Consider the following 12,605-nt stretch of genomic DNA (forward strand, 5'->3'; position numbering starts at 1 on the left):
TATCCCCTATTTGCATTATATTGGTAACCTAATCCGTGCATCACCCCAAAAAATTCCGTGGGAAATACAAACTTTCCAAAATTTTCCATAAAAAAACCCTGGGCACTCCATTAAATGCATTTTCAGCATCCATACTAATCGTAAGCAATTAGTTGTTTTTCCTGTCTGCATCAATTGTGTTATCAACAGCTAACACTAAAACAAGGCAAACCAAGGTGAAATACATTTTTTGTGCTCTTATATTATTAATAGCTTGCTTTCCTGTCACAAAGCTGTTTTGAAGCCAATTTATTTGTTAAGGCATTATCTTCATTAGTCTATCAGCTAAAATTGACATGTATAACTTACATTTGTTGTTTAGGACTGATATTGGTGTATATGAGGTGGCATTTGTCTGGTGTTATCTTTCTTTCAATATAATAGAAAACCCCATTCTTTTCCAAGAGTCTGGAATGTGCTTGCTTCTTTCAGTTTATTCTTCCCATCCTTCCAGATGTCTGTTAGAAGCCCATCTGCACAAGGGAACTTTCGGGATTTTTTTTTCTTAAGCCTTGTATTTCTTCTACTGAAATGGGTTTCAGTAGAAATTCACTCTCTCTCACCCAGAAATTCTTAATTCAAATTTTTTACAAGCATTTCCTACCTATGTTTCTAGACCTTTCCATCTCCCTTCTACCATATCACTTCTGGTAGAACCATGTCCTGATGTGTCTTCTCTTATTTTATTTATTCTTCTCTCTAACTTTTGACATCTCAGTTTACTCACGAAAAATTATGCAACTTTGGAACATTTAAAAAAAAAATGGCTGATGGGGCAGTTCTGTAGTTGCACAACTGTCAAGTAATCATCAGTCTTCCTCTTTGGAACAACTATTTCATCTTTCTCTGGTTGCCTAACCCTTCTTTTCCTTCCAACTCCTAATCTTTTAAGTGTTTCTTTATATGTTCTATTACTTTCCTTCAGAAGTAATTCTCGTTTTGCTGTATGTTCTTTCTGGTTTTACCTTTACCTTTTCAGATCTCTAGCTTATTTATTTTCCTATTAATATTTGCCAGCATAGTATGTAGTAAGTTTTTTTTATACGTGCATGCTTGTATGTAGATTTAGCGTTCATTTTTTGGAGAATCTGTAGTGTTAATTTAGGACTCTTATCCAAGAAGAGAAGTTCAACATTAATCTTTGCATAGTTAGTTAATATGATAGAGTGGGTCTTTAAATTCTTAACTAAATATACATGGTCCTGTGTTTTGCATATCCTGTCCAATCCAGCCCAGGCATCTGGTCTGTGAAATCCCTATTATTAACTTAATTTTTAGTCACATTAGTCATCACATACATAGCTTTGCAGATGTTTTCTCACTTGATTAACTACTTTACTTTACTTTACTCCCAGTCCCCTTCTACATCTCCTTTTTCTGTTAATATTCCAATCATCTGTAATAAACAATATGACATGATACAAACTCATTATTTTAGTCAACATCTCCTGTAGTTTTGTTTTGTTTTTGATAGGGCATATAAGCTAAACGGTGTTATCTTCTCTCCAAGTACGGTCCCTCTTACAACCACAAATCAGCCCATTGAATCAGTTATTTGCTCTTCTACCTGAAGCAAGCATCCCTATTCCAGGAACATTCCTGTTCCTGTATTCCTTTCACACTGAAGTTGTGCTATATAACAATTTTAAATCCTTTTTTAATCAAGTAAATAACCATTTATCAAGTTTATGCTGTCTGTAAGTTAAATGAGTTTTTTGTAGTCTAGTATGTGGGTTGCATAGCCTTGATTGGCTTAAAAAAATTTTATTTGAATTTTATCATTTAGTTAGTACATATACCTTCCACAAAATTATTTTCAGTTCTGTATTATTTTGCTCTAGTTAACTTAGTTTTACTTTTGTTTGCTGGACCATACATCACCAGAATTCCTCCATATTGTATTTTCTCCTCCTGTTTAAATGAAGACATGAACATATTTGTTACTGCCATGTTGATATGTGTGTTTTTTATTCTCACTCTTAACCTTTTATGATCCTTTTCTACTGACTCATGCACATTCCACCAGCTTCCTTGTTGTTCTTCTTGTTAAACTTCAATGTGTAGGTAAATGGTTTACTAGAGAGCATGAAAACTGTAGAGGTAACACCTTCACTTTATTTCTCCTTGCCAATTTGTCTTCATTATTCTGTTTATCATCATCAACTGTGCACAAAAGTACTGTCACATTCAGTACCATCCAGGTCATCCAAACTTTTAGACTGGTGATACTCTGTCATATGTCATTAAGGTAACAAACAAGCAGACATGAGAGTGGGACTGGGTCTTCCTGTTTTCTGGACAGAGAATTCATGCCATTAACAGCCCTTTCAAACAGTTAAATTTTCAGGATAAACACTAAATTGTTGTCACTGATTTTAGAAATATGTTGGTGGGAGAGCCCATCTGCCTTTCTTTGCCAAGCAAGTTCGTCACTCTGACTTTGGATTTTTTGTAATTTATTGTATATATTTAATTTTATTATATAACATGTAATTACAGCATATTAGTTTTGAGTTTAGATGTGCTGAGTCGGTGTATGAACATATATTCTGTGTCAGAGTCATGTAAAACATTATTTGTGTATAATAACATCTAATTACTAAATCCCATTAAATTCTATTTTAAATGCAGTGATTATAAAACTAGAAGAGAGAGCAGTTAGAATGTGTAACTGCTTTATGATGCACTTGTCAAATATAACGTAACTCCATGATTTAAAGAGACACCAAGTGTGTTATACATGAATAGCTATATATACTGTACCTGAAAGTGGAAGATGATTTAATGGGCATAAATGCCACTCTTGTGGTGGCTGCGGTGGTGCAGCCGTTAGTGTTGTTGCTTCACATCAAGAGGCTCTCTGGTTCAATTCCCTGCTGGGGGGCCTTCTGTGCGGAGTCTGCATGTTCTCCATGCAGTTGCATGGGTTTCCTCCCACATTCCCAAGACATGCTGTAGGTGAACTGGACACTCTAAATTGGCCCTAGGTGTGAGTGTGTGTGTGTGCCTGCCTTCTGTGGAAGGTTGGGTGCGGGGCTAGCAATTCGACACCATAAAACTCCACTGCCAATCGTTCTGCGGACCGTTGTTCCTCTGTGGCGACCCCTAACGGGAAGAGCCAAAAGGAGAAGAATACCACACCTGTATTCGCAATACAGTTTATTCCAGTTTTATGACCCTAATTTATTTTCTTATTAAGATATCTCAAAAGCAGACTGTTGACATGTATTGATTAACATATTAGCAAACAAAGGGGCAAAAATTCCAGTTCCAAACTCTAAAACCAGTTTTCAGTGAATTCCCTCATCTGGAAATTCTGTTTCTATAGATTCATAGGTTCATAGATTAGTACTAAGCTAACTGCCCTTGTGAGGCATTTTAAGCCTAGCCAATTATCCCTTGTGAGACTCAAACCCTACACCTTGCGTTTGTAAGGCAAACACCTTAACCATTAGGCCACCCTCCCAACCCTATAACCAATCTCTACATATGTTTACATTTCCGGGCACTGTGATTCACATTTCTGGGCACTGTGGTTCAACAGCAAACTTTTCTATGTTTTTGAAGAGGTCTTTGATATTTGTATACACTTTGGTGGGGGCTTCTCTTTCTATGTTTTTGAAGAGGGCATTGGTATTTCCACACACTTGGGTATGGAGGGATACCCCCGCCAATGTGTCAAGCTTAATAACTCCCAGACATGTGTCATCATTGGGAAGTAATTGACATGTGCTTACCTATCCATTTTTTTTTTATCATTTACTGAAACATTCTGTTTTTGTATATTCTGCAGTCATCTGTGTTTGTCAGCTGTTTTCACTTCAGCTCTGTTTTTTTATTTATATGTTTGCATGTCTGTATTTGGAGTTGAGCCCTAAGAGGTGCTTTGGCCATTTGCTATAGCCCAGGAACCGTACTTCTCCCAAGCCATAATGTGTGTAGCTTGCCTTTTGATTCAGGAAGACCAATCAGACTGGGGGATCCTAGGAATAATGACCTCTAAACTGAAGTTGACCAGAAGGGAAAAAGGTTTAGCTTGGGTTGTGGTTATAATTGATTTCAGTGAATCCCATTTCATCAGTAGAAAGTGTTTGAAAAATTGTGGAACACTTCTGCCTCTGGAGAAGTGGGGGCAAGTCCTTCACATGCTCTCTCCCTTTGCTAAATGTCATCTCCTCAACAATCATACCAGCTTGGGGCAAGGGGCAGTTTCTTTGAAGCCTTCTGTCAATGAACTGGGGCTCTCTAAAATCAACAGTCACATCATGATATGGCATTGCCTTTAGTGCTTCTGTTGGTATTTTCCTTTATATCCACAACTCTTCTTTTTGGTGGTTTGAGATGCACGATTGCAGTGCTAGCCCAATAGTACATATGCCCTTCCACTCATGACCGGATTCTTGGGTATAGTGCAGAGTGCTGCTTGACAAAGGTGAATGTGTCTCGCTCCTCCTGGTGCAGCCTCATATTTCTACCTTGTCTATGCTAGGCAGCCTCACTTTTCACATGCTGCAGATAGGACCGCCACCCCCACCCAAAGCCAGCTACTTGCACCCACCAGGCTGACTGCTTGGCTTCCCTACTCTAAGTGCAAACTGGATGAGGAACCAACTTACTGAGCACACCTTGGTCAATCTGAACTCGCTGATTGTTTTTTTCTTCCATAACAAATCATGACTGGTGCAGTTTAAATGTGATTTCCTTCTTTTAGGAGATTCCTTCCTTCGTGTTTGTGTAGTAAGGGAGTTAGTATATATAATTTTGCCTTCTGTGTGTGTGTGTGTGTGTGTGTGTGTGTGTTGGGGGGGGGGCTTCTGGGGGGTGCAGGTTGCATCTAATTTTTTTTTTTTTTTTTTTTTTTGATGGGTTGATTTACTTACGAGTTAGTGTTCCTTGCTGAGCTTTAATTTTATAAGAAATAGTAGAACTGACGACTTCAGTGCCTGGGATATTTAAACCAGTGCAGGCTGTTTCACTACTCAGGGTTCACCACTGTATGAAAAAAGGGCCAGCCTTCTCACTTTTTTTATTAATTATTGATTAATTGGTTAGTTAATTTTGTTTTATTGCTCAGGGAGAACTCACTAGAACTTTGACCCTTTTTTCAGAGAAGTGAATAAAAGCACAAATTTTAGAAATGAATGCCAGTAAATAAAATGGTGTGATCATATATGCTGGTAAAAGGTGAAGTTAAATTCTGTTATATAGACAAATGTCATTAAATTATCTGTCATTTATTTTATTAAAAAATTTACTTCTTGCTGAGGGACTGTTTTCTTATAATTTCAATGACCTTATTGCTATGTCTTTTTCCAGGTGGAAATGTCTGCAGTACAGACATTGTAATGGAGGCAAAACTAAAACTGATGACTCCTGATGATGTGGTCTGGTATCGTCTCTTTTTGATGCCAACAGAACAAGTCCATTTCGAAAAAGAAGAAGTTTTGCAAAACTACATTAAAAAGATACTGAGTCATCTTGCACCTCTTTTGGTGCAGTATATTTGGCAAAATCAGTCTTTTAACCTAAGTTACAAGCCCAGAAAAGGTAAATGTCTTTTAGCAGCTATCAGTACCTATAGTACTTCATGAGTCTTAGTGTATTAAGATGTACTCTTAACATCTTTGGCTGTATCTACTGAATGTTGTATTTATAAAATGTTTTTATTTATAAAAGTGTTTTAACTTTTACTTGCTTTTTTTTTTTTTTTTTTTTTTCTGTTCCTCTTGCCATTATACTGTCATTCTTTCTAAAATATTCCTTGTTTTTTGTTGTGTAGCTTGTTTCGGTACCTTAGTGCTTATGTCTCCTTTTCTGAATATAGGTTCATAGGTGTGTACTAGGCTAATGGCCCTTTGGCCTTTACAAGCCTAGCCATAGGATTACCCTGGCATAGTGCCACCCCGACCTGAATTTTCTGTTTCCCATCCACTCATCAAGATTTCTCTTGAAGAGGGTCAGTGAGGTGCTCTGCTTGACATGTATGGGAAGTCTGTTCCATAGCATGTTCTGTTAATTATGGTAATGAGGTTGAGGTCTCTGGAGCGTGTGGTGCGGAGGGATTGGGATTTCTTTAGATGTAGCATTTCTAACAGAGCTGGGTCAGACATGGCTTTGTAAGTCAAGCAGATATCGCCTCTAAGTAGGCGATATGAGACAGAGAATAGTTGGAGTTTTTTGAGTCTGTCCATATAGGACAAGTGTTTAAGACCTAGGACCCTCTTTGTGAGGTACTTTTGCAGCCTCTCCAGTTGTTGCAGGTGTCTAGTGAGGTACATGCCAAATGGGGCATTGTACTCTATGACTGACCTAATGAGGGAAGATTAGAGGGAGACAATGACCTCTTTCTTCTTGGATGCAAAACCCTTAGTAATGAGATGTGCCACATAGAAGGAATTTCTGACCACAGTGGTAATGTGGTGATCAAGAGAGGTTGCTGTCAACTTGTGTTCCCAGATCTTTTATAACGCCTTTTGTGTTCAGTGGACTACCATCGATGTGGTATTTCATGGGAACCAGGTTTTTCCCAGTGGGGATGACGACACATTTTTTGGCATTGAGCTTAAGGCCATGGTTCTGACACCAGTCGTTGGTGTCAGTGAGGCCATTCTGTAGAATGTCAACATCACTTGAGGAGTTAATAATAGTTCCCAACTTGCAATCGTCTGCGAACTTTGTCAGCCAGAGTCCCTTCGTGTTGGCCTGGACTTCAGAGAAGTAGATAACAAACAGGAGAAGACCCAGGACCAAACCCTGTGGGACTCCACTTGTGACTAGTCGGCAGTTTGACTTGGAGTCAGATACTTTCACACTGTGGGTTCTATCTGTGTGCCAGTTTGCAACCCACCTAATGGTGTAGGGGTTGATGCCAAGCTTAGTGAGTTTTTCTGTGATTCCTGAGTAGGGAATGGTTTCAAAAGTATCGGCCAGTTCAAGGTAGGCTGTATGAACCACCTTGCCTTCATCCACAGCTCTGGTGACTGACTCAAAGAAGTTGACCAAGTTGAGCAGGCATGATCTGCCCTTCATAAAACCAAACTGTGTGGGATGCAGAGTTTGGAGATTCTCTATATCCTTGTTTATTACGTCCATGATGATGCGTTCCATAGCTTTGCATGTCAGACTCGTCAGGCTAATGGGGCGATAGTTCCCAGGGTCTGTAGTCACTCCTCCTTTGTGGAGAGGGATAACTGTAGCAGTGCGCCATTTGGTAGGGACAAAGCCTGAGGTTAGGCTGTGATTGAACAGGGCACACAGGTGAGGTGCCAGTTCACTCTGTAGTTCATATAGGACACAACCAGGGATATTGTCAGGTCCCATAGAAGCTGTATTCTTGGCCTTGGACAGTGCTGTTTTAACCTGTGCAGCAGTAATACTGGGTGCCTGGCAGTCTACTGGTATTGTGATTGATCCTTTGGTGGGGGAGAGAGGGGTGAAGTTGGCACTGAATCTGTCGGCCAGTATACTAGCAATATCTGTTGGCTCGGTATAGGAGGTACCATTGTGCAGTAGCTCAGAGCAAATTTGGGTATTGCCATGGAGATTCTTTACATAACTGTAGAAGGCCTTGTGGTTGTCTTTACTATCTGCTGCAATTCTGTTTTCATAGCTAGCTTTAGAGGGTTTGATGAGGGATCTCAACTTTTTGTTTTGGCTGATAAGGGAGTTTTTCCAGTCTTGGGACTTCACCTTATTCCGCATCAGTTTCCTCCTTCTGTTGTAGTTTATTTATGGCAGGGGACCACCAGATTGGCTTCCTTTTTTTGGAGGAGAGCATCTTGGTTCTATTGGGTATGGCGAGATCCATGCATTTGTGTACATGTTCGTACAGTGCATTGGTGTATGATTCTGCAGTCACACAACTATTCTCCATTTGCATGGGTGCCATGAAGTTAGCCACCTCTGTTTTTAGGAGCCCAAAGTTAGCTTTGGAGAAGTTTTTCATGGTGGTTACCTTTGCGGGGGGGCCTGAGAGGGATGTGGATTTTCAAGGTGATTAGTTTGTGGTCGGATCTAACCACGGAAGAGCTGACTATTGGTGTAGAGCAACGGTCACCTATGTTAGTAATGACCAGGTCAAGGATGTTGCTACCTCTAGTGGGGGTAAAAATGAGCTGGTCCAGGGCATTGGAAATGATGAACTCTAGGAAATGTTGGGCAAGTGTATTGGTACATGAGTAGTTTACCCAGTTAATGGAGGGGTAGTTGAAGTCAACTAGTAAGAGAGTGTTAGGTTGGACCCTAATATTTTCCAGGGTGCTTAGGAATGTGGAGTGCAACTCTTGGGACATGGTTGGGGACCTATAGCAAGCTACAGTCTGAATCACTGTCTTACCCAGTGTTAGCTGCATCTGATTCTGATGCGTTATGTTGGGCTACCAGCCTGGAGGTGTGTGCATCCTTTATGAATATGGAAACTCCACCGCCTTTGGAGCTTCGGTCCAAGTTCTGGGGCTGAAAGGTGTGGAATGAGTTGTAGCCTGGTAGTGCAGGGGTGCTTTCTACTGCCTTGAACCAGGTCTCTGTTACAGCACAAATGTCGATGTTGTCCATTTTAAGGAGTGCCTCGAGCGAGTGGATTTCTGAGATTTTAGATATAATAGCCTAGTTCACATTGTAGCTTTCCAGAACCAGTGTGAGAGCTACTGTTATATGGTTAAAATCCCTACTTCGAAAGTAAGACTGGGTAAACATCAGATGAGGGTGGGTGGCAGAATTTCATAGAAAGTGCTATCTTTATGTGTGTCAAGAGCATGTAATGTCCAAATTCTTCATTACTGCCTTGTTAAATACAAATTGTGCTGCAGGCTTTCTACGATTTGCATGAGAAGTGTTAGGTGTCTAATCTCAACTTAACTACATAACTTTTGTAGGGTTTGTTAGCAACCTGTCCAGATTTATGCTTTTTGCAAAAGGTTGTGGCATTAAGAATAGCAGGTGGGTGAAAGAGGCACATATTAAAACAAATTAAACAGGCTGCGGATAGATGGATGGATTTACCATTAAGTTTGTAGTGTTAAAACAGCAAGGGTACCAATGCCTTGACTCAACACTATTTATTTTTAAAATACATTATTGTGTTATGCCAAGGCACTGGTGTTCTTTTGTTGTTTTAGTGTTTCGACTTGATATGTTGTGCTGTTCAAGATTTGTAGTATTTTGTAGTGGGGAGACTAATCTTAATTAGCTTCGTGTACACAAGACCTCCTGTTTGTTTACTAAGTTTTTGGGTTATTTCTGAACAGAGTTTTGCAGATGAGGTGGTTAATTTGGGTAGTTTGATAATCTTAACCAGAGGTTCTCCGGTTTGATCCTCAGCTGGGGTGCCTTCTGTGCGGAGTCTGCAAGTCCTCCCTGTGGTCACATGGGTTCCTCCGGGTGCTCCGGTTTCCTCCCACATCCCAAAGGCATGCTGTAGGTGGATTTGACACTCCAAATTGGCCCTAGGTGTGTGCATTTGTGTGCCTTCTGTGGAAGGTTGGGCTGGCAACTCAACACCGTAAAACTCCACTGCCAGTCATGAGCAGACAGGTGATCCGCTGTGGCGACCCCTAACCGGTAAAAAGCCAAAAGAAGATGATTTGGTATTAGCAATGTGTTAGGAATTCTGTCTTGTCCAGGTCAAGGAATGAGAGCATTTTTTATCCTTCCAATAGAACAAGGTGGTTTAGGATTACCTGATTTGAAGAGATATTTTAGAGATAAGAGTCATATACATAACACAAGCAAAAAAATATAATTCTAAGTGGAAAGGGATGATGATGAAGGAGAGGGGAATTTCAAGAAATAAGAAGTGGTAATTTGAATGCAGATCTTTAAGAAGAATAGCAAGAGCGATACAGAATATTCTATTCATAAAGTAACAGAAAATATTCTAACATTTAAGCCAAAATGAGAATGAAGAAAGAAGATTTTGCAGATAACAATGACTGCAGATACAGAGAACAGGCAAGAGGGGGCTGGAATTTACTGAAGGAAACTGACAAAGGAACCAAGGTGTTGGGAGGAAATAACTAGAGAGGGAAAGGTAATAGAATGGGAAGAGCCAATAAGAAATTTGGAATGCAGGCTGGAGACTGCCTTCCCTATCAGGGATTGATGGCGTATAGGCTAAGAGAAAGGGATAAGGGAATCCTAAGTGAAAGGCTTACTGTGATACAGTTTTTAGTTGAATCTAGAACAGAAGCTGCTATTAAAAAGGGATATTTAGTAGGCAAGTAAAATATTGCACTATAACTGTATAATAATCAGGGGAGGTTAGAAAAGATTGGAAAGAGAGACTGTTTTTAAGCAGTTCACAAGGAAACTATGGGAGGGCGTCTGCATGGTTCCCAAATACGCAACTAAGTCTTGAAGATTTAGGATTTTTCCTTGGAAGTGTTTGCATAGGTATTTTTATACCCCACACAGACTCAGTTTCCCTCAAGTAGATGGCAAATGTTGGAGGTGTGATGGGGAAGAAAGGAGTAATTGGGAATATATGTTTAGAGGGTGTTGTGAGTTGGTAGACTTTAAAAATTCCCTACAGAGTAAGTACTGTGCTCTGCCAGAGATATTGGGTGAGCAAATGGGTATAACCAAGGAAATTATTTTTTGAGCTAGGATACAAGATCTGAATTACCTAGACATAGTAAGGCCTTGCTAAGTTTACTCTGGTGGTTGCCAGTAAAGTAGTTACTAGAAAATGGAAATCAAAGTCTAAGCCAATGGTATTTGAAATATTGTAACTGAGGTAAAAGAACTGGAAGTGGCATCTTTAGAAAAGAATAGGAGCAAATTACATAGAAAAATGGAAATTGTGGGAACTATACATACAGAATAATGTTTTTGAGGAGCAGTGAGGTTTAAGGGAAGGCAGAAATTGAGCAACTTGTGTAATGTTGGATTGATGATGATAATAATATATGTGAGGTGTAGTGTTTATAGCTGAGACCATGTCAGTATAGTTTTTTTTTTATATATAAATGTGTTTATCAATGTCTTAAGTGATAATTCAATAAATATATTAAAAAAAAAAAAGAAATGAGAGCTTTGTTGATAAAATGTATTTTTGACAGTAGCAGTTTCCTACCTTCATCAGATATCCACCCTGAACATTGCATCTAATAAGTAATGGTCCTTCCTTGGTAGACTGTAACACTGTAATCCACTGGCATTAGGACCACTGAGCTTCTCAGAACACTTCAGTTAATTGCTATTGCTTCCATCTACATTGCAAAACTTATCTAGGGCTATGTTAGAGGTACAGCAGGAGATGTTTTTTCCAGAACTTAGTCTGAAGGATACTGGGACACTTGCTTTCTCCCAAAAGCTGTTCTTGATATTTTCCCAACCCCCTTCTTACATGCCCATATCATGCTCACTGCTGGTCACAGGGCCTCAAACAGTAACAGCTTCACTGTTTTCAACAGAGGTACAGCAGTTTTAATCACCATTTCCTAGGCAGGTCCATTACCTGTGTCCCTGTAACTGGGGTACTTTTACATCAGTCATCCATATTCTGATGTCAGAACCTTTGCAAAACACAGTTCCTTGTCTCCAAGAAATGTATGTAATACAGGATTTCACCGCTCTACTTGTATCTGCCCATGTCCTGTATCCTTGGGTAAGACTTCAGCATCCCATTTCATATCTAACTGGGCCTCTTCTCAGATTGATGGCTGACAGGTTAGCCAGCAGTGAAGCCAGTCCAGGTGTACTCCAGTCAAAGGAGATGCGTCCTTTGGGGGTATCCTCAAAATTCTCGAGCAAAGAGGCATTTGATCTTCCCCCACCCCATTTTCAGAGGAATCCATGTTTCTGAAGGCCTTCAGGATGGGCCCATCTTCTACCTGGGTATCCCCCCTGCCAATGAGCTCATACAACTCATGTCCAACAGGACGTGGAAGCAGCCGGACACAATGGAGGAAGTCCCTAAAAAGCCTGACACATTTCTAAGTCCTAAGTGTAAGACCTTTTCGAGTAAGGGTGTCCCCGCTGATGCCATTGTGGTGGCCGCAGCTACTAAAAAGGAGCTCGCTGAACAGAGCTCCATGGTCCATCCCCGAACAGGCAGTGTCGGGTGATTTGACCGCTTTGGAAAGTTTGTGTTTGCCTCAGCTACATTCGAACTGAGAGCAACCATTACATGGCACATTTCACCTGGCTGCAGAGGGACTTGGTGTCAGTGCTCGCCACTTCCCTTTCAGAGTTGCTGCCTCTGGAGAGCCGTAAATTGATCTCTCTGAAGTTATCCACTCTAACTTCCCTGACTACTGCTTCGATGAGGTTGATCTCCAGTGCAGCAAAGGCCACCTCAGGAGTGTCAGGTACAGGCATTACCATTAGAAGGCATTCCTAGATTCACCTTTTTGGGTTTGCGGAACCCTTTAAGGTGTCCTTCACTAATGCCCCTTTTGATGGATCTACCTTGTTTAGTCCCTCCATCAAAGAAACTTAGACCCACAACAAGTAGGAGGGATAGACTCTGCCTGCCATGGGGATCAAGTTCTCTGCTCTTCAGCAATCCTTTTCCGAGACTCGGAGGGGCAGTAAGTAACTTTGGTTCTGCAGGACTCTGCCCTCCT

At 40.4% G+C, this 12,605-nt stretch overlaps 1 protein-coding gene across 3 annotated transcripts in view; it reads left to right on the forward strand.

Annotated features, from left to right (window-relative positions):
• The first annotated feature begins 5,345 nt into the window (after nt 1-5,345).
• The window catches only part of ECD (ecdysoneless cell cycle regulator), a 984,622-nt gene continuing 977,362 nt past the window's right edge, over nt 5,346-12,605 (forward strand). For 2 of the 3 annotated variants that reach the window (XM_044056092.1, XM_044056093.1), the window contains exon 1: nt 5,346-5,586. In XM_044056092.1, the coding sequence (XP_043912027.1) occupies nt 5,385-5,586 (202 nt within the window). In that variant the 5' untranslated portion in view covers nt 5,346-5,384. The remainder of the gene's footprint in view (nt 5,587-12,605) is intronic. The other variant, XM_044056094.1, reaches the window with a different exon arrangement.

This window comes from Protopterus annectens, chromosome 14.part0 (genome assembly GCF_019279795.1).
Source record: "Protopterus annectens isolate FY-2018-M chromosome 14.part0, PAN1.0, whole genome shotgun sequence".
Classification (NCBI taxonomy): domain Eukaryota; kingdom Metazoa; phylum Chordata; order Ceratodontiformes; family Protopteridae; genus Protopterus; species Protopterus annectens.